The sequence below is a fragment of the Thalassophryne amazonica genome, chromosome 18 (genome assembly GCF_902500255.1).
Source record: "Thalassophryne amazonica chromosome 18, fThaAma1.1, whole genome shotgun sequence".
NCBI classification, from domain to species: Eukaryota; Metazoa; Chordata; class Actinopteri; order Batrachoidiformes; family Batrachoididae; genus Thalassophryne; species Thalassophryne amazonica.
In genome coordinates, this window is record NC_047120.1 from 32,196,353 (window position 1) to 32,223,485 (window position 27,133).

Sequence of the window (27,133 nt, forward strand, 5' to 3'; positions counted from 1 at the left end):
TACAGAGCTGTCACGGCATCTTGTTTTGTAATACTGTGTGGGTGTGTTTTTTATCAGCGTTAAAGCGGGGGTCTTGTCTGATGAAGCTGCATGAATTCAGGTTTTGCTCTGATGCTGCACAGTAGATGGATCTTATTTTTCATTTACATGACGTGATTCTCACGCTAACATGATCACAGTGTGGATTTCATGTATCTTTTTTAACACAAGCATCATGAAATTATCAAGTTTTTTTTTTTTAGTTAAGGGAGGGACATGGACAATTCTTGAGGTTGTGTTTGCATTGCTAAAAAGGTTTTTCAGATTTTATAAATCTGTCACAGCCAGAACAGCACTTTGCTCACACTGTTTTGTTTTGTTTCTTTGTTTTTTAAACCCAAAGTCCTATATGCTTGAAAATCAGGAGTGTGAGGGATTTTTTTTTTTTTTTTTTTTTTTTAAATGCCCAGCGGACAGAATTAGGTAACCTACTCACAGTCTGAGTGGAGCTTTATGGCATTGCAAATTACAGATGGTAATTTTGTGCAAATTAGGAAAAGCTAAAACTACCAGAGAAGGTAATATGAGCTGATTTTTGGGACAGTAATGTTCATGGCTATCTGTTACGTCTGTATGCGGCAGGAGACGCAGGCGACAGGGACCAGTCCAAACTAGAAGAGAAGCTGTGGGATCCAGAGTGTCCACTCACCAACAAACAGATAGACCAATTCCTAGTGGTGGCACGGTAAGACCCTTCACCCCAACTAAGACTGCAATTTATCATCCTCCCATCCGTCCACTTTCTAAATCCACTTCAATTCAGGATTATGGGTTGGGGGGGTGCAACTAACCATTATAATGGTAATCAACTAAAAGCTTATTACATTGATTGATTGACTAACTGAATGATGAATGTAACAATTAATCAACCACTTTTAACTGAATAATAGTCTTTGGTCTTGTTGTGTAAGTGGTAGCTATGTACAATAAAGACTAGGTATTTTAAAAACACCTTTACTGAATGACACTTATTGAATTATAAGTTTAAAAATTTTGTATACTTACTTTTCAGCTCTTCACTCTTACTGTCAATTACACATGATGATGTAATGACTTCAGCTTATAATCTAGTTATTAGTCATGTGATTGCACTGTTAGCCTTCACCACAGCAGCAAATGTTTTAATAAAATGGCGGGCAAAAGACAGACTAATGTATAAAATTCAGTTCTTTTTGGTCTCAGAAGGTTCAATACTTAAAATTGATTTATACACAAACAACACATCACTGCTGTGCAAAGTATAATGCTAACCGTTAGGTCAAACTAGCTCTGATTGAGGTGTTTATACAAAATGCCTGAAGTTAAAACTATTGTCACTTGTTTTATAAATTTGATATTTTATTCCATTAAAGTAAAAACTGAACATACACTTTGCCAACACAATGTTATTTTATCTTTTTAAAATATTACCCTGGCTAACTAACCAGAACACCTCTTCAGTTAGTTAGCACCACCTAAACTATATTTCTTTTTCGATGCACCATTGTGTATGCATGTTGAGTTTGTACAGTGGTAAATTGTTCCCACATCTTACGCTGTTTCACCTCCGACTTTTCTTCAGATGGACTGTGTCTGTATTTTATGCTGTATCATGCACTTTGCCTATAATGTTCTGATGGAAATGTTGATGTCTGACTGGGTTCAAAACCGCATTCAGCTGTTAAAGTATGAGTTTTTCTTGTTGCTCACGGCCAGCCGCATGGCTTCTAACGTGCCGGAGTGGTCCATGTCATATGGTAAGGTTTTGTACTCTTGTCTTGGCCCAGCACACCAGCCACAGTAGTGATCATATATTTAGCTGTGATCTGGGTCTCTGTGCATGGATGGTTGTGTGTTTGTGGCCGTCACCACAATTCGGTTTTGGGTGCTCTCAAGGGGATCAAGACTCTGGTGTCCTAGATTACGGTATGGATGCTCACTAATTAGACAACAGACTGTTGCTGTCATGGTTTGTTCATGTGTGGTTGTTTGTCCTGGTAGATCGTATGGTTGCGGCCCCGTCTCCTCGGTGTCTCACTTCACAGTTATTGTCTTCACCACTTGTCTCTCATTCTTGTCTGTCTTTGTGTTGTTTTGGTGGTCGGCCCTTCCTGATAGACTTTGTCGGTTGGCTTTGAGTAGGATGTTGTAGGCTGATCGGGAAGGGCGGATGGGGGTCACACACACACCACATTCACTCATGCACTACATACCTTCTGTCTTGCAAGAATAAATTGCATATATGGGTATTAATGTTCATAAATGGTTCTGCCAGTGTGGCATTTACCATTACTATATATGCAGATGGGGGTGGGGAGTTTTTGTTGTTCTTAGAATTATTAATTTAATTTATTATGTGGTTTAACTCTTTCGGCAATACTTTTAACTTCCGCATATTTTGCCTTTGGAGCAGTACTTATAATTGAACTCTTCTTGGAGCGTTTGTGAATTTATCTAACAGCTTGAAAAATAAGTTAAAAAATATGGGTGAAAATTAAGTTTTGAAATGTGCCAACCAGTTGTAGGTTTAATTGTTTTGGTTTAAGACATTAACTTATTGCTACGCAGTGCCGAGTTCATGGTATCTGTTCAAATGTGAATGATGACTGTTTTCAAAGTGAGGCTACTGTTGAGACAGTGCTGTGTGTGCATCAGTGTTGTAAAGGAAATGACGGTGTATCATTTCTGCTGAATTTTGTAATTTACCATATTCCACGATGACATTTCAATGACTTTTATGTATGAACGTGCACCAAATGTTACCATTTCAAGTTCGAAAATTAAAACCTTTCTCCTTGGGAGGGGTGTCACACCACTCTCCCAACCTACTGCCCCAGTCACTTTGCTCCCTAGCTTCTAACAATTCACTCACTAGAGATTGATCCGATCTGATATTGACGTAATTTGCGTATTGGCTATTGGAGGGACAGGACCGATCCAAACCCTTGTCATGTCCTTAAATGAATAAAGGATGTGGTGAGCCTAATTTGCTTTTGAATTTCATAGGTGGCAAATATAAAAATAACATTAACAATTTTTATAGTACTACTGGCAAACACTATGGTTTATGATCCATTTTGTTGAGTTGAAGGACACGTTTGTGCTGCACTCTGAATTCCATTTTCAAAGGTGGTACGCACCGCATTGCCACCTTCTGTATAAAAAGAGGTTTAATTATAGATGTCGCTGACTGATGGAAAAAAAAATCATTGTAAATATTGAGTGTATTTAATGAGTTAACAGTTGGTGAAGAAAGATAAAATGTCTCCGTGCATAAAGGGTGAACCACAATTCTTCCCTTTTTGTACTGAACACAAAGGACTTTTTCCTGATCATTGCTGTCTTTAATGGTCAAGCCTGTTTCATATTTAGGTGGAAGTAAGTTTCATGAAAAATGGTGTGAAACTTTGTATTTCTTTATTTTTAGTGTGAGTGTGTAAATAGCTGTGATGAACTGGTCTGAATCTTACTGCAAAAATAAACTTTTCGTGTGTGTGTGTGTGTGTGTGTCTGTGTGTGTGTTTTCCAGGGCTGTTGGGACATTTGCTCGAGCCCTGGACTGCAGCAGTTCAGTGAGACAGCCTAGCTTACATATGAGTGCAGCTGCTGCCTCCCGAGATATTACACTGGTTAGTTTGACACACACAGACGCACATCGTCTGCAGTACCTCAAAGTGCAAGACTGAATGGATGATTGCCTCTTGTGTCACCACTGGTTGTAGTTCCATGCGATGGACACGCTGCATCGTCATAATTACGACCTGTCCAGCGCGCTGAGCGTGCTGGTCCCAGCGGGCGGCCCGGTTCTCTGCAGGGATGAGATGGAGGAGTGGAGTGCCTCGGAGGCCGCCATGTTTGAAGAGGCACTAGAGAAATACGGAAAGGACTTCAACGATATTCGACAAGACTTTGTAAGTGTGTGCTTGCGCTGTCCTATATAAATTTTTTACTTGTGTAACTTGTCAAGTTTTTTTTCCTGATGAACTCCAAATCTGGTGTCGCTGACCGAACTGTCCCCCTAAAAATGGGTCCTCCCTGATGACGCGGTTCACGGATTAACACCTCGTTTCTGCTTCAAACTGCACTCCAGTCATTATCTGACTAAGCGACAGATATCTGAAGCTTTTGTACAACAATCATTTCCACGTAAATTAAGCATTATTTCATCATAAAAGGCAGCAGAAGCAATCAGACCGCTGCGGCTAAATAAGCTGTGAGATGATGCGTTCACTGCGTGTCAGACATTTCAAAGTGTTTGCCTCGTTTCTGCTTAAAACTGGCTTCAGAATGATTTAAAAGGTTTTACTTTTATCATCTGATGGTTAATAATCTGATTAAATCATTTGATTGCTTTGGGTGAATTGCTGTGGTCCAAAATGATGCATGCGCAGATGCAAAAGGCGGACCGAATTTTAGGGGTGGACCGTTCGGTCTGCGACACCAGGTTTGATATGTTGTCACTTTGAACTGTTTTTAGCATTATTTGGTCTAGTTGGTACCATTGATTGTTGGCACTAGATACACTTAAAGTCAATTTGTTTTTATTTTTATTTATGTATTTTATTTTATTTTATTTATTTTTGGCCTAAAAAAGAATATAGAATTAATTATCTCTAGAAATGTAAATTTTCACTGCTTTAACAGAAACATGAGCGCTTGGGTATTTTAGCCAAACACAGAATGCAACTAGAAGGGACACTCAGAGCATAGCACTTGTACATTACATGTTTGACACTGATTCATGCTCATGAATTCTTTGTGACACATTGATAGTATAATTTAAGGCTCTGTGTGGTCCTGAAATTTGATCAAGAGATAAACACATTGATCAAAACTCTTTGAGTTAGTTTGTTCAGGTCATACACTACGCATAAACTGTGACAGTAACGCGTAAACCTCTATGCTGTCGTTTTCTAAAGAATGTTTGAAGCTCAAATGGGGTGGTTCCAGCTGTCACCATCGTGGTGGTGCCTGACTCTGCCTTCCTTTCACTCACTGAACATACTGGTGGTGTACATGCTTTTCTGATGACTCATTAACACTGTTAACCACCCAGCAAGCCACATTATCACATTTGTATTAAAATGCTCAGAAAGGAGCTTGCGCTGTGCTGTCAGCTGGTTGCCTAGACAGTGAAATCAACTACTACTCTTAATTCATACATTTGTGAATTAAAATGACTTAAACCAATGAGTTGTATATAAATTCGCCATCATGCATTTGTGATGAACAAGGAAACTGGCTATAGAAACCAAAACTGGTTTTTGTACCATGCTGTAAACGTGTATTTCTGCTTTGTAAAGCTAAAAATTTTACCATAAGGGTATCTATGGGGATTGATTTGCTTTTAAAGCCAGCCTCAAGTGGCATAAATAAATCCTATGTGATAATCCAACCGACATCATGGTGTAAAAAGTTGTGTTGTGCTGTTGAAGTGAGCAAAAACGAAAAAAGAAATTAAAAGTTTGCTGGAAAGGCTGCGTCTGACGCACGGTGTGACACTGCTGCAAAATTTCAGCAAAGGTGTGCAGTGGCACGTGCGCCCCATGCGCATGCTTAGTGGCCCATGCAGCCGTTATGAACACACACACAGCTGAGTGATATTTCAGCCCCGCGTGCACGCTTAGTGGCTCATTCAGCCGTTATGAATACACACACAGCTGAGTGATAATTCAGCACGCACATGCACGTGGGGTCAGTAGTGCTGTGAAGCGGAGGACGAGCGCAGATGTGATTGCGTGAGTGAGTGACCGCACCGATGCCGGCTTTGACACATATGATGTGGGTCTGGTCCATACATTGGTTGTACTCCGGTGTCCAGTGCTGGCAGGGACTGTGCAAAGGGAGGAACACAGTGCTCCCTCCCACTCCAGTCCCGTGTTTGCCATCCAGACGTGTGGACATCGGGCAGTCTTCAGCGCCTTTTATGGCCATCTGACAGCAGTCTGTGTCATCTACCTGTTGTCCACATACGCTTTGGATGCCATCGTGTAGGTATGGGCAAGGCAGTCTGGCTGTGTTCTGACACTGCTGACCACGCCTCTTTCCCTCCCGACTGCGTCCGATTATGGCAATATTTGCCGTTTAGGCCTGGTTCCTGCACATTCTTGCTGTGAATGGGGGCTTTACTATTATATTCACAGTAACAGAAGTGATTCTATTGTAATCACTGCCATTTTCTTTGAGAAACATTCCGAACCTTTAAATGTCACATTTTAAACATAAGGCAGGTGAACGTTTGGTTCATTAGGAACCAGTGAACATCTTTTATTTCCACTATCTGCCTGTAGTAGAGAGTGAAGCTAAGAGAGCCATGTTTGTAACGACACCAGATGCTCATGAATAGTTATTGTGTGTGTGTGTGTGTGTGTGTGTGTGTGTGTGTGTGTTGAATATCCAGTATCTTTCAGCCTGTGTATTCACGTCATTGTCATGAATATACATAAAAACATTGGGAATCAGATGGGAAGAACATGAGATACTAAAACTACTAATCTGTGCCGTCTCTCTTCTTCTGTCCTTATGTGAAGCTGCCATGGAAGTCTTTGACCAGCGTTATAGAGTACTACTACATGTGGAAGACCACAGACAGATATGTGCAACAGGTGAGGTGAATGCACCTTGAAATAGAACTGTATTGATTCAGTCCAACAGTAGTTTAGCTAACATTGATTCCTCTAACGTTGTTTCAAAGAATCAGATTCTGTTTTAAATTGGTTAACAATTAGGATTTAGTTGCAATATAAAACATTTTCATCTAAAATATAAACCAGCTTTGAGGGTTTAAGGCAAAAAAAAAAAGCCTTAAAGAAAAGGACAGCCTTAAGAGGCTCCAGAGAAAGGCATTAGTTGTTGCTGTTATTCATCTTTGGGCTGTCCCCGTTTTTGATCAGGTTCACCCCAGTAGATCCAGTACAGATCCGCACCATGATTTGACACAGGTTTTACGCTGGATGCACATCCTGGAGCAACTCCAGTTTCACCTGGAGAAACACACACAGCCCCTGGTCTTCCTCAGAGGTCTCCTGCCCAAGTACGAATCATACTTTGTGTAGCTTCTGAGATCTGACGGGATCAGGCGTACATGGGACAGTTTGGCTGCCGTAAATGCTTTAGTAACTAATCAAAAGTTAGATTGTAAATTAATTTTGCTTGTGGTCATTGGCTTTTTATGATAATCACTAACGTTGATCTTGATAAATTGCCTATGATATCCTGAATCCTGATCTTGGATCCTGAGAGTTTTCTATACCTGCTTACTCCAATTAAGGGTCACGGGAGGGCTGGAGCCAATCCCAGCAGTCATAGGGTGTGAGGCGGGGTACACACTGGACAAGATGCCAGTCTGTCGCAGGGTCACATACACACACACACACACACACACACACACACACACACACACACACACACACACACACACACACACACACACACACACACACACACACACACACACATCTATGGACAGTTTCAAGTTTCCAATTCACCAAACCTGCATGTCTTTGGATGTGGTAGGAGGCCTGAGCACTTGGAAGGAATCCACACAAACATGGGGAGAACACGCAGACTCCACACACAAAGGCCATAGGTGGGAATCGATCCTATGACCTTCTTGCTGTGAGGCAACCATGCTGCCCACGAAGCCGCTGTGCTGTCCAGTTGCATGGTGTCTTAGTGGTTAGCACTGTTGTAACAGCTGTCATTCCAGACCAGTGATGACTATCAGTCCCCTGTTGAGTTTCAGTGCCAGCACTGTTAGGGGCTAAACAACAATGGAGTAAGCTAAAGTCCTCAACTTAAACTGCTTGTTGATGCGCTAAGCAGGTGAAAATGTCATTCAAAGTGTTTTGGGTTTGAGAGGATCCTTATGGAGGTACATCTGCACTTGTTTACTTCATTAAATGGAAAGAAACTTTTTAAAACAACTGTTTATGTGAGCAATGATTTACCTTAACCTTCATGTTTGGAAATGACTCTCTAGGCCTGACGTGATAATCAGTATATTGACTTGTTGTTTGATATATAAAAATGAACATGATTATTTTTCTGGCCTCGATATATTGCTCTTTACGTGGGAATTGGTTGTCGCCATCCAGAGAGATGCACTGCTTCTTTTATCCCTCTCAGCCTGCTGTTTGCAAGAGGAGGGGCTGTGGGCTCAGCTCCCTCTGTGTGAGGGATAGATACACACACACATAGTGAACAGCGTGCTGCAGTGAGCTGCAAGCTCACTTGACTGCACAATCATATCCAGAAGGTTTCCATCCAGAAGGTTGAAGAGTTGGTTTCAAAGCCTAATTCCACAGCTCCGGTGTGGGAACATTTTTGACTGAAGTTGAATGAGTGAGAATGACAACCCAACATGAACAAGTCTGTATTTTGATTTTGCTTGGAAACAGTGGCAATAAAAACTACAAATACAAACAACCTGAAAATGCATCCTAAATGTCCAGTTTTTCCAATTGGGAAAACAAATGCTGACTGACATGGAGAGAGCTCCTTTCACTCCCTGACAGTTTTCCATTAAGGATGCATTTGCCTGACAGTGCAGATATAAACAAGACAGTGTAAAAATGTTGCACACTCACAAACAGTGTTATTCATTTCATAATTAGGGATGCAGTTATTCATTGCAGTTGAAAAAACATTTGAAAGGATGGACTAACATTATTATGCTACATCATTGTATCAGTGGCATAAAATGATCAACATTAATATCACTGTATTACGATATTTTCTTAGGCAGTATGCCGTCTTGCAAAGTTCGTTGTCGTGATAGACCTATGGCCCTCTCCACTAAGTCCATTCAAAGTGATTGTTAATGAGGGGCTTGTTCTTCTGGTTCGTGGGTAAACAGCAGGAACAAGCCTCTGTTTGACATGTGATTAGTGTGGATTTAGTGGAGAGTGACATCATCATAAGGGAAAAAGGCTAATGTAAGCCACAGCCTTTACACTGCATCTCGAAAGTAGTCACAGGGTTTCACTTTTTTCACATTTTGTTATGTAATAGCTTTATTCCAAAATGGAGTAAATTCATTTTTCCCCTCAAAATTCTACTCACAACACTGCATAATGACAACATGATTTTTTTTTCTGTAAATTTATTCAAAGTGAAAAACAAAGAAATCACATGTACATAAGTATTCATACCCTTAGCGCTCAGACTGCACATAGCCTGCTGTTGGATGAGTGTCCACCTGGACTGCGCCACGAGTGTTTGCACATGTGCAAAACATTCGAAGCAGCAGCGCGAATTGGCCTGCCCGTGTAAACTGGTCTGAGACTGTTGTCCGATATTTTCAGACTGCACCTCGGCACTTTTCAGATGTGGGCCGATTCGTCATTCTGACGCCTCATTCATGCCATGTGTGACGGGGGTCTTAAGGTCGATGTCCTACTGAAGGACCATAAGCGCTCTGGAGCAGGTTTTCATCCACGATGTCTCTGTACTGCATTCATCTTTCCCTCAGTCCTGACTAGTCTCCCACTTCTTGTCACAAAAACATGCCATAGCATGATGTTGCCACCACGCTTCACTGTAGGGATGGTGCCTGGTTTCCTCCAAATATGATGCATAGCATTCGTGCCAAAGACTTTAATCTTTGTCTCGTCAGACCAGAGAATTTTGTTTCTCATGGTCTGAGAGTCCTTCAGGTGCCCTTTGCCAAACTCCAGGTGGTTTACTAAGGAGTGGCTTCCATCTGGCCACGCTACAATGCAGGCCTGATCTTGGGTTGTTCGCTGTTAATCTGTCTGCATGGAAATCCAGCTATTTTATTTATTTATTTGCTGAAAATGTCAGGTTGCTGTGCATTTGGAGGTACAAATAGACACAACAAGGGCTTCAAGATGGATAGATTCCCTTTAGATCTGAACAGAAGAAATATTTGGGAAAATAAAGTCAGCTGTGTGGGCTGGAATGCTGATTACAAATGGATCAGAAAAGTTTGCACATTTACAGCACAAAGTCAGAAAAAGATGAAATTGTACAGCTTATGTTTGAATTGGAGGTGATTATTGTAGAAAGAAAATCTTGTTGAGGGTCAAATTAATCCAGAATAAAGCATAATCCAGAGACGGAGAACTTTAAAACTGTCACTTAACTATTTTTATATATATTTTTTTGATAGCACCTGTTCCTGGATGTGTTGCTGTATGTGGTTAAATGATTTAAAAAAAAATGATGAAAACATTAAAGGTTCATTCAGTAGTTCAGTGCAATTGGAACCAAAATGGCGCCATGTTCTGGGTTGACGCCACTCTCTCAATTAAGGCACTCTGCCACAGAGAAATGCTGGAGCTGACAGAGTGACCACCGGTTTCTTGGTCACCATCCTGACTCAGGCCCTTCTTCCCCAATCACTCAGTTTAGACTGGCAGCCAGCTCTAAGAAGAGTCCTAGTGGATCCAAATTTCTTCCATTTATGGATGATGGAGGCCACTAAGTTCATTGGGACCTTCAAAGCAGCAGTGATATTTTTGTACCCTTCCCCAGATTTGTGCCTCGAGACAATCCTGTCTCAGAGGTCTACAGACAATTCCGTTGATTTAATGCTTGGTTTGTGCTCTGACATGCACTATCAACTGTAGGACCTTATATGTAGACAGGTGTGTGTCTTTCCAAATCATGTCCAATAATCTGAATTTATCCCAGGTGGACTCCAATTAAGTTGTAGAAACATCTCAAGGATGATCAGTGGAAACAGGATGCACCTGAGCTCAATTTTGAGCTTCATGACAAAGGCTGTGAATACTTATGTACGTGTGATTTCTTGATTTTTATTATTATTATTATTATTATTAATAGATTTTTGCAAATCTATTAATAATAGTCGCATAGTCATTATGGTTACGTTATGGTCACGTAATAGTCACATAGCCATTATGAAGTATTATGTGTTGAATTCTGAGGAAAAAAAAATGAATTTCATCCATTTTGGAATAAGGCTATAACAAAATTGTGGAAAAAGTGAAGTGCTGTGAATGCTTTCCTGATGCAGTGAAAACCATTTGTCATTTTAAAAACAACAAATGTGAGGGTTTTTTTTCTTGCCCCTTAAGTTTCTGTTGATTCGCTCTTCGGTCCTTGACAGTGTTATTGTTAATGTTGCCGTTCAGAATTAAAAGTTTACCCCCCCCCCCCCACCCCCCCCCAAAAAAATCATTCAGTAGCCCATTCATTGAAACATGCCAGTTTTTTTTGGAAGATGCTAATCTTTGTGAGGATTGTTGTTAAATATAACAGCTGCTATTCTTCATATTGATCAATCTGTGTGTTGCTTTTGTCTGACCAGAAGAGACTGAAGGCAGCAGAGGCAGAGAGCAAACTGAAGCAAGTTTATATTCCCACTTAGTAAGTCTTTTCTTTGGAGATTTCAGAATTTATTTCCATAAATGATGGTATAACTGTGATAATAATGTAAATGTGAATTTAATGCCTATATAAAGTACAGCAGAAGGCATGCACATTGTCAGGTTGTTTCTAAAAATCATTCTTCTCTCTCACAGTAATAAACCCAATCCCAACCAGATCTCAATGACCAATGGCAAAATGGCAACAGTGAATGGGGCGGGGCCTGGGGCCTTTCATGCAGTCGGTGGTGGCAGAGCCTGTGAAAGCTGCTACAGTAAGTTTCTTCTTTTTTTTTGTACACATGCCCTGGGTACACATATGCTTTTAGAAATCTCAAGAAGCTTTTCCCACACTTCCCAATTTTATGTGTTACTTTAGTTTTTGCTGACACCTGCCAGTAATCCAGGGATCACTGATGACTAGGATTTGGTACTGAGAATCTGTTCTACATTTATTCCTAGGCTTTGGCAAAGCCAAGGCATGTACCATGTAGAATACATTACATGAAGAGTCTGTCCCCACCAGATTAAAACATAAGGTGACCTCACTCCACCTCCCTTTCAAGACATATTTTGAAAATGAATGAATGAATGGCAACCACTGATCTCTGTATAACACTGCATAGCTCATTGGCTGCTATTTATGAAGCAAATTGGCCGCCATATTACCACTCACGTGCTGTTCCTGACAGTATTTTCTATTGATATTTAACCAGGCGCACGCACCTTTTTTCTTTATTTTGCCAAAAAATGCCTTCATGTGCAGCTATAAACTGTGCAAATCCCCAGTTCAGAGGCTGTGGACGAACATTTCACATGTGAGTATGATAGAAATGGAAAGTAATGAACAATAATTTGAAGAGTTCTATCCCTTATTCCAGCATATGCATGGATGATATTAATAATGAAGACATTTATTAGGTCTACTTGTGCATAGTTTTGGAGCTTTAGGCGTTGTTGCTACAAGCTTTGTTACTAATATTACACTCAAGCTCATAGAGCTGTGTCTAATAAATACTGTCATTGCAGTGAAAACCAACTCTCCTTTAGCCAGTTAAGTGGTGTTTTATTCTTTCAGTGCAACTATTATAAAATCCACTATTGCTGTATTATCCATCATGTCTTTTGTTATTCATCCACTTTTGTTCATGATATGGTACCAGTATATACAAACCCAATTCCAGTGAAGTTGGGATGTTGTATAAAATGTAAATAAAACAGAATACAATGATTTGCAAATCCTCTTCAATCTATATTCAATTGAATACACCACAAAGACAAGATATTTAATGTTCAAACTGATAAACTTTGTTTTTGTGCAAATATTTGCTCATTTTGAAATGGATGCCTGCAACACGTTTCAAAAAAGCTGGGACAGTGGTATGTTTACCACTGTGTTACATCACCTTTCCATCTAACAACTCTCAATACGCATTTGGGAACTGAGGACACTAATTGTTGAACCTTTGTAGGTGAAATTCTCTCCCATTCTTGCTGATGTACGACTTCAGTTGTTCAACAGTCCGGGGTCTCCATTGTCATATTTTGCGCTTCATAATGCACCACACATTTTCATTGAGCGACAGGTCTGGACTGCAGGCAGGCCATTCTTGTACCTGCACTCTCTTACTACGAAGCCATGCTGTAGTAACACGTGCAGAATGTGGCTTGTCATTGTCTTGCTGAAATAAACAGGGACGTCCTTGAAAAAGATGTTGCTTGGATGGCAGCATGTGTTGCTCCAAAACCTGGACGTACCTTTTAGCATTGATGGTGCCATCACAGATGTATAAGTTGTCCGTGCCATGGGAACTAACACAGCCCCAAACCATCACAGATGCTGGGTTTTGAACTTTGCGCTGGTAACAATCTGGATGGTCTTTTTTTCCTCTTTTGTCCGGAGAACACAATGTCTATGATTTCCAAAAACAATTTGAAATGTGGACTCATCAGACCACAGCACACTTTTCCAATTTGCCTCTGTCCATTTCAAATGAGCTTGGGCCCAAAGAAGGCAGCAATGTTTCTGTGTTGTTGATGTACAAGGTCTGTTAGAAAAGTAACAGACCTTTGGCTGGGGGAAAAAAAAAAACACTGGCTTACCTGGAGCGCTGGAAACCTAATCACCCTCGAAGTAGTCTCCTTGGGACTCCACACACTTCTCCCAGCGGTGTCGCCACTGTTGGAAGCATTCCAAGGAAGCCTCTTTTGGAATGGAGTGCAGCTCCGCTGTCATTGCAGCCAAAATGTCCTCTCTTGTCTCAAATCGCGTTCCTTTTAATGGTCTTTTAAGTTTTGGGAACAGCCAGAAGTTGCAAGGGGCCATGTCAGGAGAGTAAGGTGCCTGTTGAACCACTGGAGTCTGGTTTTTCGTCAAATAAGTCAGAATTAAGTGAGAGGAATGAGCTGGAGCATTGTCATGATGGATGCGCCAGGTTCCTGTGGCCCACAACTCCCGTCTCTTGCTCCGCACACCATCACGTAGACGACAGAGGACATCCCTTTAATACTCCTTCGTTATTGTTTGACCCTGTGGTGCGTACTCGTGGTGTACCACACCACGGGAGTAAAAAAAAACGGTCACCAACCGGTCGTGGCGACGTGGAATGCTTCCATTATGACAACTGGAATTTGGTTTCCGGGTCGTACCCGTACACCCAGGACTCATCAGTCCTTATTAAAATTAAAAGAGTTATTAAAAGGCCTTCGTCACACAACATCAACGTTTGACCTTGTAATAAAATTATGTTATATTCTTGTCAAAAACATACCTGGAGTAGTGTTTGTTTTATTTTGCACATACATACATCACCGACACACCACAAAGAGATTTCTATCAGGTTTAGATGCCTACAGCAACTATCTCAACCACTGACAACATATTACAGTAAGAGTCCACAAAAGTATTTTAAAGGCCTGACTAAAGTGTAATATGTTATATTTAATAAGATATTTTCATGAAAAAAGACACAAATGTGCAGTTTACTGCATTTTATTTTTTTCTTGTGTAAAAACACAGTTTAGATGTGGTTTGACCAAAACAAATTGTCAGTAAACTTAAATAAAACAGGGATGAAGTGGAGGTTTAAAGCTCCGTTTACACATAGACGGTAAACACTCCCGGAAGCGTCCCGGCAGAGATTTTGCCCCCTCCAGGCCATTTTAGGGATCAAACGCCGTAGTTAACGCTGGCGCACGGGGGCGTGGTTTGGTTCCGGCTTCACCGGGAATCGTCGAAAAAATTATTCAACATGTCGAATAATTCCGGGAGCGCTCCCGGAGAAGTGGCCTGACGATGGAGACAACGCGAACAACGGCGTTTGATACTTTTTAATTGCCGTGTCATCCCGCCCCTTCCTGTAGTGCCGCAGTTTACACCGCCGTAATTGGCGGCTATGCGTTGTATGTTGTTAGGATGCCAGTCTGTCACAGGGCCACAAACAGACAAACAAACAAATTCACACCCACTCGCACACCTATAGACAATTTAAAGATTCCAATCCACCCAACCCGCATGTCTTTGGATGTGGGAGGAAACCGGAGGAAACCCATGCAAACACGGGGAGGACATGCAAATTCCACACAGAAAGGCCATAGGCGGGAATTGAACCCATTACCTTCTCGCTGTGAGGCAACAGTGCTAACCACTAAGCAGCCGTGCTTCTCCGGCCAGAGACACTCAATCTGAAATTCTTCACTGTCAGATACCTGCGTTAAGCTTCCCCCCCAAATTCAAAATATTAAAACGGCACTCTTTGTTTGCCATTAAAAATTGTTGTTTATGCTGTTAAAGGTTTTGAGTAATTCAAAAATACATTTTCTGACCCATGACATCACGCAGCAATCATGACGATTTGTGTTTTTCGTTTGATTAGAGAACCATCCAACCTGTTTTACTCATGGTTTCATTCCTATACATGAAACAAATTCGGGACAGCTTATTGACATTAACTGCAGCTCTGTTATTTTTACAAAGTGAAAATATCGCACATATCTTTTAAAGTAACGGAATATTATTAGATCACCCTCTGTGTATTTGCAGGTATTAATGAGACAGATATACCCTCCAAAAGTCCTCGCCAAGATAGCATGACAGTATTTCCCCTGGAATATTTTTTTTTCAAGTCCAGTGGTGCTCAGAAAATATTAAAATCACAAAATGCACAGATTGGAACAATGCAAGATGCTAAGAAATGAAAAAGCAATGAGCAAATAAAAGTAAACAATTGCAAAAGTATTTTATTGTACAAAATACAACCCCTGGCAAAAATTATGGAATCACCGGCCTCGGAAGATGTTCATTCAGTTGTTTAATTTTGTAGAAAAAAAGCAGATGACAGACATGACACAAAACTAAAGTCATTTCAAATGGCAACTTTCTGGCTTTAAGAAACACTATAAGAAATCAAGAAAAAAAATTGTGGCAGTCAGTAACGGTTACTTTTTTAGACCAAGCAGAGGGAAAAAAAATATGGACTCACTCAATTCTGAGGAATAAATTATGGAATCACCCTGTAAATTTTCATTCCCAAAACTAACACCTGCATCAAATCAGATCTGCTCGTTAGTCTGCATCTAAAAAGGAGTGATCACACCTTGGAGAGCTGTTACACCAAGTGGACTGACATGAATCATGGCTCCAACACGAGAGATGTCAATTGAAACAAAGGAGAGGATTATCAAACTCTTAAGAGGGTAAATCATCACGCAATGTTGCAAAAGATGTTGGTTGTTCACAGTCAGCTGTGTCTAAACTCTGGACCAAATACAAACAGCATGGGAAGGTTGTTAAAGGCAAACATACTGGTAGACCAAGGAAGACATCAAAGCGTCAAGACAGAAGACTTAAAGCAATATGTCTCAAAAATCGAAAATGCACAACAAAACAAATGAGGAACGAATGGGAGGAAACTGGAGTCAACGTCTGTGACCGAACTGTAAGAAACCGCCTAAAGGAAATGGGATTTACATACAGAAAAGCTAAACGAAAGCCATCATTAACACCTAAACAGAAGAAAACAAGGTTACAGTGGACTAAGGAAAAGCAATCGTGGACTGTGGATGACTGGATGAAAGTCATATTCAGTGATGAATCTCGAATCTGCATTGGGCAAGGTGATGATGCTGGAACTTTTGTTTGGTGCCGTTCCAATGAGATTTATAAAGATGACTGCCTGACGAGAACATGTAAATTTCCACAGTCATTGATGATATGAGGCTGCATGTCAGGTAAAGGCACTGGGGAGATGGCTGTCATTACATCATCAATAAATGCACAAGTTTACGTTGATATTTTGGACACTTTTCTTATCCCATCAATTGAAAGGATGTTTGGGGATGATGAAATCATTTTTCAAGATGATAATGCATCTTGCCATAGAGCAAAAACTGTGAAAACATTCCTTGCAAAAAGACACACAGGGTCAATGTCATGGCCTGCAAATAGTCCGGATCTTAATCCAATTGAAAATCTTTGGTGGAAGTTGAAGAAAATGGTCCATGACAAGGCTCCAACCTGCAAAGCTGATCTGGCAACAGCACAGCAATCGGAGAAAGTTGGAGCCAGATTGATGAAGAGTACTGTTTGTCACTCATTAAGTCCATGCCTCAGACTGCAGGTGGTGCAACAAAAGACTAGTGATGTGTTGGAGCGTTCTTTTGTTTTTCATGATTCCATAATTTTTTCCTCAGAATTGAGTGATTCCATATTTTTTCCCTCTGCTTGGTCTAAAAAAGTAACCGTTACTGACTGCCACAATTTTTTTTCCTGATTTCTTATAGTGTTTCTTAAAGCCAGAATGTTGCCATTTGAAATGACTTTAGTTTTGTGTCATGTCTGTGATCTGCTTTTTTCTACAAAATTAAACAACTGAATGAACATCCTCCGAGGCCGGTGATTCCATAATTTTTGCCAGGGGTTGTATCAGCTGTGTAACCTGAGAATGTTGCAAAAACGGCAACAAACTGAGCATGATTCATTGCTGCACTAATCTGATATAATTAAAGGTTATAAGGTTTCTTGGCTCTGGAGTTTTGGAGAAATATGTCTCTATTTTGGTTGTCCGTCAGCCACACTCTATGGCAGTGATTCTCAACCGGGGTGCCGCGGCACCCTAGGGTGCCGTGATCGATCGTCAGGGGTGCCGTGGGTATTTTTCATATTCACGATTATTTTTCATATTCGCGATTACCGTGAATTATTTATTTTATCCACAAAGCATAAAACGACTCAGAATCTGACGTCATTGTGCTGCAGCCTCGCTCTCGTCTTAAGGCGGGACAATAACAAGGAGGCTGACGGCCGATTAAAACAGTGCCGTCTCCTTCAAAAGCCGTCTAAAATGCGGAGCTGTCGGTGTGTGTGTCTGTGCCTGTGTGTGCATGCTCGCGGAGTTAACAGGCTGCAGACTGCGAGGGAGGGGGTGGGTGAGGGAGATTCCTGAATGCAGGCGCGACACGTTCAGTGCGCAGCGAGCGCGGAGCAGAGAGAGGATTTTAAATGGAGTGAACATGTTAACGAAACGAAAACGTGAAGCTTTTACATCTCTCTGAACTTTCTCTAAAGTTGTGATTCTGCCGTTACCGTCCTGTTCACACCATGTGCGCGTCGTATGCTGAATTTATGAGATCATGAGATGAAATAAACTGTCAAATATCTTTAAAAACATATTTAAAAAATGAGAATATATGAATGAACTGAGATACACACACAAAAAAAAAATGTTCAGACGCACAGATCACAAAAAGCAGGTGAGAACTCTGAACTTTAACAGCTGTTATTTTCCAAAGGTATTTATTTGTTCAGTGTTGAGCTTAATGTAGTGTTTAAGCACAAAACGTGACTGAGGAGAAACAATTTTCAGAAATGCAACAGAAACAACCACAAATCAGAAAAAGTTGGGAATGTATGTAAAATGAAGATAAAAATAAAAATGTTGCACCATTCCCAGTTTCTCCACTCACAGAAGCCAAACGTTCTTCCAGAGTTGTGTAATTATACTACAATAGTAGAATATAAAGAAGGGGAAAAAAGGAAAAAAAAATAGACAATATATTCGTCAATTGCAATTATTTGTCTGACAATTAATTGTCTCCAGAAATTTCTAATCATGACAGCCCTACTTGAGATCAGAGCACAAAATGCTTGAGGATTTTCGAAATGCGATGTTTTCTGTATCGATTTTCTATTGCGATAATTGGGTTTTGCGCAAAACCAGAGGTAATAGCATTATAATATTATTTTAGTTGGTGGTGTGCTGCAGGATTTTGTAAATATAAAAAGGGTGCCGCGACTCAAAAAAGGTTGAAAAACACTGCTCTATGGCACACTCGTTTGAGGCAGTGACATGTTTACTTTAGTTTAAGTGCGTCCAATTCAATTAAGCACTTGCGATTTACCTTTAATAGAGTTCACATTGCCTCAAGGACACAGAGGTGGCCTCGCGTTTATGAGCAGCATCACACAGTCCTGTTCAGAGCTCTGTAGATGCACCTAAATATTCCTGATTTACAAATGAATGCTAATTATTTTTCATTATTTTATCTGCGAATATTCTTAATTGTGTTATTCAAAGAAAAAATTCTGGCCTGACGAGAATGCTTGTTAGCCTAGCCTGCATGATACAGTGCAGTTTGAAGATAAACTTGTTTTATAAACATGAATAGCATTTGAACAATACTTGAAAATGTATTAGTTTGGTATAATAAAGACGGTTTAGAGGTAATTGTAAAAGCTGTACGTGGACTTCACGTCGTTCATCACGTACACCTCTATTTACCAGCCCCAGGATGCTACGAGTTAGTAAAATCTGTGTCCTGTGTCCTTTTTATATTTTTTGCTGTTTATTCTGCAGAGGGACTGCGTTAAATCAAACCGTTAAGTTGCATATTTCATGTGTCATGGTGACTTGTTTTTAATGTGATAACTGTTCATTTTGATGCGGATAGTAAAATCAGTCTGAGTGGAAGAAATACTGCTGCTCTGCACTCACGCAGCCTGTAAAAAAAAAAAAAGAAAAAAAAAAGCAGCCGCACAGATAGACTGGATCTCCCGCTGTCACTGCACGCTCACCAAGCCTGTACAGCATTGTGCTCCATTCCAAACGTGTTCAGCACAAAAAGAATCTCCGTTCACATTAACAGTTGTTAATCTCTTCCCTGTGCATCCGCGCATCCACTGAACACTCAGAATTGCGTGCACAGCCAAGGTTAATGAAAGTTTATCTCCGAAAAAATAATCAGTACCCAGCTGTTTCCTAGAGTTTTCTTGTGGGTAGGCTGGATGCATTTGTCCAGAAAGGGTTATAAATAAAATCATTATTGTTCCTTTCTCATCAGATAATATTAGACATCCTCATGTCTTGTGGTAAAAAAGGTAATGTTATAAACGCCAATCAGTTTTTCCTTTTTATTTCAGAATTTGCACTTTTTATGATTTTGACAGGCTATTTTTTTATTCGCTATCCATCCATCCATTTTCTTCCGCTTTATCCGGAGTCGGGTCACGGGGGCAGCAGCTCAAGCAAAGCCGCCCAGACCTCCCGATCCACACACACCTCCCCAAGCTCCTCCGGGGGAACCCTAAGGCGTTCCCAAGCCAGCCGAGAGATGTAATCCTTTCAGCGTGTCCTGGGTCTTCCCCGGGGCCTCCTCCCAATGGGACGTGCCCGGAACACCTCTCCAGCGAGGCGTCCAGGGGCATCCGGAAAAGATGCCCAAGCCACCTCAACTGACTCCTCTCGATGTGGAGGAGCAGCGGCTCAACTCCGAGCTCCTCCCGAGTGACCGAGCTCCTCACCCTATCTCTAAGGGAGCGCCCAGCCACCCTGCGGAGGAAACTCATCTCAGCCGCTTGTACCCGCGATCTCGTTCTTTCGGTCATGAGCCAAATCTCATGACCATAGGTGAAGATCGGAACGTAGATCGATCTGTAAATCAAGAGCTTTGCCCCCCCTACTCAGCTCTCTCTCTCATCACGACGGTCCGATACAGTGACCGCATCACTGCAGACGCTGCACCGATCCGTCTATCGATCTCATGCTCCATCCGTCCCTCACAGAAGTTTACAACTTGAGCGTTCCAAATCGTCTTGAATGCAGCAGTAGTATGAAGGGTTTAGCTTTGCTGTTACACCCCTACTCCACAGGGCCCTGTTTTACTACAATCACCCACAATCCAAACAAAAAAAAAATGCAAAAATGGGATGAAGCTACTTAATCTGACTTGCCTCATAACAGGCTGGTTTATAAAGTGCAGACCTGGCAAGCCGCCCGAAAATAAAAGTAAGGAGCTGAGCCCTCATCCAGAACCACAACAAGTGCTGCTTTGTCTCGAAATTTTTACCCTGATGGAGCACGATCAAACAGGTTTCAAGCTGAACTCGGTAGGAATACCCCATTTAAAGACATTTGAACATGATTGAAGCAGTTAAGAGGACGAACATCTGGAAGTTAACACGCACTAGTGAAGATTTTGCAAATCGAGGTAAAATTTTTGAACAGTTCCAAACATTTTCTCCTGATTTTAACTCTGGTGCTGATGACGGCCATAACAACTACATAAACCAAGTTTGTTTGACAAAAAAGGATCAAAACGTTACTATGATACTTCAAAACGTACTCCAATTTGCAATTCAGGATTAAACAGGAAGAAACGGCGCTCTGTGGAATAGCCCCATTACCCAGCCATGGGAGTCACGGCTTTAGCACCAAATCACACCTGAACCAGACAGTTTAATCTCGTCATATCATACCACTCAGTGATATTCTCCCACCAGTGACAGTAGATGAGTTGCTGCTGCCCATTATCAACCCATGTGACAGCACAACAATACCCATGAATGAGGGGCTGTGTGTGTGTGTGTGTGTGTGTGTGTGTGTGTGCGCGCGAGCGAGAGACCTTTTCTGTACAATTGTGGTAAATATGCAGCATCCTGTAAAATATGGCAATTTTTTTTTTTTTTTTTTCAAGTTTTTATTGAACTTTTCTTAGGCTTGGTAAATGGCAAATTAAACAGGTTTCTCAATACAGGAACAAGTAGTATATGCTTAAAAAGTGACTCCAGTAACAGAGCACACATTTGTCCCAAAAATAGGCAATAAACACAAAACAGTGAGTACATGATGATATCCATTCATATCGTCACATATACAGTGAGGAAAATAAGTATTTGAACACCCTGCGATTTTGCAAGTTCTCCCACTTAGACCCCACATGGAGGGGTCTGAAATTTTCATCTTAGGTGCATGTCCACTGTGAGAGACATAATCTAAAAAATATATATATATATATCCTGAAATCGCAATGTATGATTTTTTATTTATTTATTTATTTATTTTTATTTTTTTTGTATGTTACTGCTGCAAATAAGTATTTGAACCCCTACCAACCAGCAAGAATTCTGGCTCTCACAGACCTGTTAATTTTTCTTTAAGAAGCCCTCTTATTCTGCACTTTTTACCTGTATTAATTGCACCTGTTTGAACTTGTTACCTGTATAAAAGACACCTGTTCACACACTCAATCAATCACACTCCAACCTGTCCATCATAGCCAAGACCAAAGAGCTGTCTAAGGACACCAGGGACAAAACTGTAGACCTGCACAAGGCTGGGATGGACTACAGGACAACAGACAAGCAGCTTGGTGGAAGACAACAACTGTTATGATTATTTATTAGGAAGTGGAAGAAACACAAGATGACTGTCATTCTCCCTCGGTCTGGGATTCCACGCATTATCTCACTTTGTGGGGTGAGGATGATTCTGAGAAAGTTCAGAACTACGCAGGAGGACCTGGTCAATGACCTGAAGAGAGCTGGGACCACAGTCATTACATTAGTAACACATGATGCTGTCATGGTTTAAAATCCTGCAGGGCAGCAAGGTCCCCCTGCTCAAGCCAGCACATGTTCTGGCCCGTTTGAAGTTCACCAGTGACCATCTGGATGATCCAGAGGAGGCATGGGAGAAGGTCATGTGGTCAGATGAGACCAGAATAGAGCTTTTTGGAATCAACTCTACTTACCATGTTTAGAGGATGAGAGCAACCCCAAGAAAACCATCCCATCTGTGAAGCATAGGGTGAAAACATCATACTCTGGGGGTGCTTTTCTGCAAAGGGGACAGGACAACTGCACCATATTGAAGGGAGGATGGATGGGGTCATGCATTGCGAGATTTTGGCAAACGACCTCCTTCCCTCAGTAAGAGCATTGAAGATGGGTCATGGCTGGGTCTTCCAGCATGACAATGACCCCAAACACACAGCCAGGGCAACTAAGGAGGGGCTCCGTAAGAAGCATTTCAAGTTCCTGGAGTGGCCTGGCCAGTCTCCAGACCTGAACTCAATAGAAAATCTTTGGAGGGAGCTGCAACTCCAAACCTGAAAGATTTGGAGAAGATCTGTATGGAGGAGTGGACCAAAATCCCCGCTGCAGTGTGTGCAAACCTGGGGAAAAACTACAGGAAACGTTTGACCTCTGTAATTGCAAACAAAGGCTACTGTACCAAATATTAACATTGATTTTCACAGGTGTTCAAATACTTATTTGCACAGTAATATACAAATTATTAAAAAAATTATACATTGTGATTTCTGGATTTTTTTTTTTTTTTTTTTTTTTTTTTAGATTATGTCTCCCACAGTGGACATGCACCTAAGATGAAAATTTCAGACCCCCTCCATGATTTTCAAGTGGGAGAACTTGCAAAATCGCAGGGTGTTCAAATACTTATTTTCCTCACTGTACATACCCGCACACACCCCCCATACCTAAAATGCTTCTATGTACATCATCTAGACATGTTGCTGAGGTATACAGTATTACAGAATCCCACGTGGGTAAAACACAAACCTGTCCTAAAGGGTCACCCCCTCCTCCCTGTTATCACTCAGTCTACTAAGCATATATTCATAGGATGCAGTTGCAGTCATTGCACACACCCATTCTTTCACCTGTGGAATGTCTGATGCCTTCCAATGTCTTAAGGTCACCCGACAAGCTGTTGTTGTACCCACTGAAATTACAGAAAAGTTACCTTTGGTTATATTGGATAACTGGGACCTATCCCCCTGCGAATAGAGCTCTGGACTTGAAGGAATCTCTGCTCCAAACCAGTCACTTAAACATTTAGAATCTGAGTCCAGAAGGGTCTAATCAAGACACATTCCCACATACAGTGGAGTAAGGTACCAGTTTCCTCCTTGCATTTCCAACACAAATCATCACCCAAGAGTTTCATCCTATACAGTCTGGATGGTGTGTAATAGTGTCTATGTAATACATTATATTGTCTGAGTTTACCCCTTGCCCCTCTCACATATTTACCACAATCAGCCACAATTACTGCCCATCTATCACTGTTAATCTCCACCAAAGTCCCTCTGCCAAATCATCTTTAACTGATCAGAGTCAATACTGAGAGAAGATTTAGCACTTTTATAAAATTGTGAGGCTTTTCGTTTACCAAGTGGAAGTTTCATATAATCAATCATCATATTATCAATAATATTGCATGGCTTTGAGGTAATGCAACTCCTCATTTGCAAAAATTTCCAAAAGTTATCTTTTCCCACCAGATCAAATTTCTGCAACAGCTTGTCATACACTCAACAAAAATAGAAACGCAACACTTTTGGTTTTGCTCCCATTTTGTATGAGATGAACTCAAAGATCTAAAACTTTTTCCACATACACAATATCACCATTTCCCTCAAATATTGTTCACAAACCAGTCTAAATCTGTGATAGTGAGCACTTCTCCTTTGCTGAGATAATCCATCCCACCTCACAGGTGTGCCATATCAAGATGCTGATTAGACACCATGATTAGTGCACAGGTGTGCCTTAGACTGCCCACAATAAAAGGCCACTCTGAAACGTGCAGTTTTGTTTTATTGGGGGGGGATACCAGTCAGTATCTGGTGTGACCACCATTTGCCTCATGCACTGCAACACATCTCCTTCGCATAGAGTTGATCAGGTTGTCAATTGTGGCCTGTGGAATGTTGGTCCACTCCTCTTCAATGGCTGTGCGAAGTTGCTGGATATTGGCAGGAACTGGTACACGCTGTCATATATGCCGGTCCAGAGCATCCCAAACATGCTCAATGGGTGACATGTCCGGTGAGTATGCCGGCCATGCAAGAACTGGGACATTTTCAGCTTCCAAGAATTGTGTACAGATCCTTGCAACATGGGGCCATGCATTATCCTGCTGCAACATGAGGTGATGTTCTTGGATGTATGGCACAACAATGGGCCTCAGGATCTCGTCACAGTATCTCTGTGCATTCAGAATGCCATCAATAAAATGCACCTGTGTTCTTCGTCCATAACAGACGCCTGCCCATACCATAACCCCACTGCCACCATGGGCCACTCGATCCACAACATTGACATCAGAAAACCGCTCACCCACACGACGCCACACACGCTGTCTGCCATCTGCCCTGAACAGTGTGAACCGGGATTCATCCGTGAAGAGAACACCTCTCCAACGTGCCAAACGCCAGCAAATGTGAGCATTTGCCCACTCAAGTCGAGTGAACTTGAGTCAGGTCGAGACCCCGATGAGGACGACGAGCATGCAGATGAGCTTCCCTGAGACGGTTTCTGACAGTTTGTGCAGAAATTCTTTGGTTATGCAAACCGATTGTTTCAGCAGCTGTCCGAGTGGCTGGTCTCAGACGATCTTGGAGGTGAACATGTTGGATGTGGAGGTCCTGGGCTGGTGTGGTTACACGTGGTCTACGGTTGTGAGGCTGGTTGGATGTACTGCCAAATTCTCTGAAACGCGTTTGGAGACGGCTTATGGTAGAGAAATGAACATTCAATACACGAGCAACAGCTCTGGTTGACATTCCTGCTGTCAGCATGCCAATTGCACGCTCCCTCAAATCTTGTGACATCTGTGGCATTGTGCTGTGTGATAAAACGGCACCTTTCAGAGTGGCCTTTTATTGTGGGCAGTCTAAGGCACACCTGTGCACTAATCATGGTGTCTAATCAGCATCTTGATATGGCACACCTGTGAGGTGGGATGGATTATCTCAGCAAAGGAGAAGTGCTCACTATCACAGATTTAGACTGGTTTGTGAACAATATTTGAGGGAAATGGTGATATTGTGTATGTGGAAAAAGTTTTAGATCTTTGAGTTCATCTCATACAAAATGGGAGCAAAACCAAAAGTGTTGCGTTTATATTTTTGTTGAGTGTATGACAAAAACACCCCATCTTCAAATAGATCTTTATTAGTGCTCAAACCCTTAGCGTGCCATTGTTTCCAATACAGGGGCTTCTTCCCAAGACAAACATCCGGATTATTCCACAATGATGAATTTCTTTGTAGACTGTGTGTAAGTTTAAACATTTTATGTACTTTGGTCCAAACATCCATTGAATGTAAAAGTATTGGGTTTGTAATGTTAGACATCCTTTGTGATAATACTTCTATAGTTTGCAAAGATGAACATATCTCTTTTTCTACCTTCATCCACGCTGTTTCATCTTCTGTAGCCTGCCAGTATCTTGCTATTTTTGCCATCTCAAAAGCAAAATAATACAATCTAAGATCTGGCAGGCCCAGCCTTCCCTTCTCTTTATGTGCACATAACTTTCTCAGTTTAATTCGTGGTCTTTTCCCAGCCCATAAGAAATGTTTTATTACATCATCCAGTTTCCTAAAGATGTTGGATGGTATCTTAATTGGTAGCATCATTGCAGCATAGCTGAACTCAATATGGTAAATTGTTGAATTTTGCGCTACTTTCTGTCAAAAGCCTGGAGCTGCTGAAGAAACATGATCCAAGTCTCCACGTTAAAAAGGCACAATGAGGGTAGTTGGATTTATCACATATTACAACTACGGACTCGAGCTGATACAGATACATCGGGGCAGGATGCAGGGTGAAATACATAAACAGACATGTGATAAGGTATAGGTACCAAATCAATAGAAAAAGCTCATTTGTTTTGCTTATCTAAAACACCATGTAGCTGCTGCCTGGATTTGTTGGAGCAATAATCTTATTGTCACATGCACAGTGTAAATTGGGAGCAAATACTGTTTTTATCTTATGAGTGTGGTTAAAGTTACATCCATCTTGAAATGAACTTGTCAGTTTCTTTCATTTCCATATATGATTTTGTGTGTGTGTGTGTGTGTGTGTGTGAGAGAGATGCACTATTGGTCATATGGAATTGAAAAAAGAAAGCATGTTGTCATTGGTTCTGCCCCCTCCACAAGCAGATCTTAATTCTGTAATGCCTATTAAAGATTCCTTTCCATTTTAAAAGTGTTAAATTATGAAATAACTTGACGTGCCTGATTTACCTTCGATCCCATATGAGTACAATCGTAGGAATTCGAAATAACGTTGGGTTTGTTGAATGTTTTGTGAGTGATCTACGGAGAGTACGTGCAGAAATGACAGCGGGCAGTAACCTGATGAAGACGGCACTATTTAACTGAGGATTTTGTGTGGGTCAGTGACTGTAGGCACAAAATGAAACTCAGTCACTTGCAGGTATATGCAAAATAAGACACATATTTTAACTGAAAATGTAATCAAAAATGAATTTGCCATGAAAATGATTTGTCCATTCCACGGTGGGGATATCTTAATAAATGTATTATTAATATTATTATTACTCAGTGATGGATTAAAGTGATGATCTTCAGATGCGTGTTCCAGCAGTGGGGGTGTTTTTCACCTCACGGGTACTGAATCCATTGTTAAATTTGGCATATTTTCTTCA

The 27,133-nt window shown here is 41.1% G+C and overlaps 1 protein-coding gene across 5 annotated transcripts in view; it reads left to right on the forward strand.

Annotated features, from left to right (window-relative positions):
- mta3 (metastasis associated 1 family, member 3) overlaps window positions 1-27,133 on the forward strand; it is a 92,071-nt gene that overhangs the window by 43,058 nt on the left and 21,880 nt on the right. For all 5 annotated transcript variants that reach the window (XR_004566363.1, XR_004566364.1, XR_004566365.1 and 2 more), the window contains exons 7-12: window positions 622-724; window positions 3,548-3,647; window positions 3,741-3,929; window positions 6,549-6,623; window positions 11,315-11,373; window positions 11,529-11,647. Coding sequence is in view for 2 of the 5 variants with exons in the window: in XM_034193320.1 (XP_034049211.1) it covers window positions 622-724; window positions 3,548-3,647; window positions 3,741-3,929; window positions 6,549-6,623; window positions 11,315-11,373; window positions 11,529-11,647 (645 nt within the window). In the remaining 3 variants the exon portion in view is untranslated. The remainder of the gene's footprint in view (window positions 1-621; window positions 725-3,547; window positions 3,648-3,740; window positions 3,930-6,548; window positions 6,624-11,314; window positions 11,374-11,528; window positions 11,648-27,133) is intronic.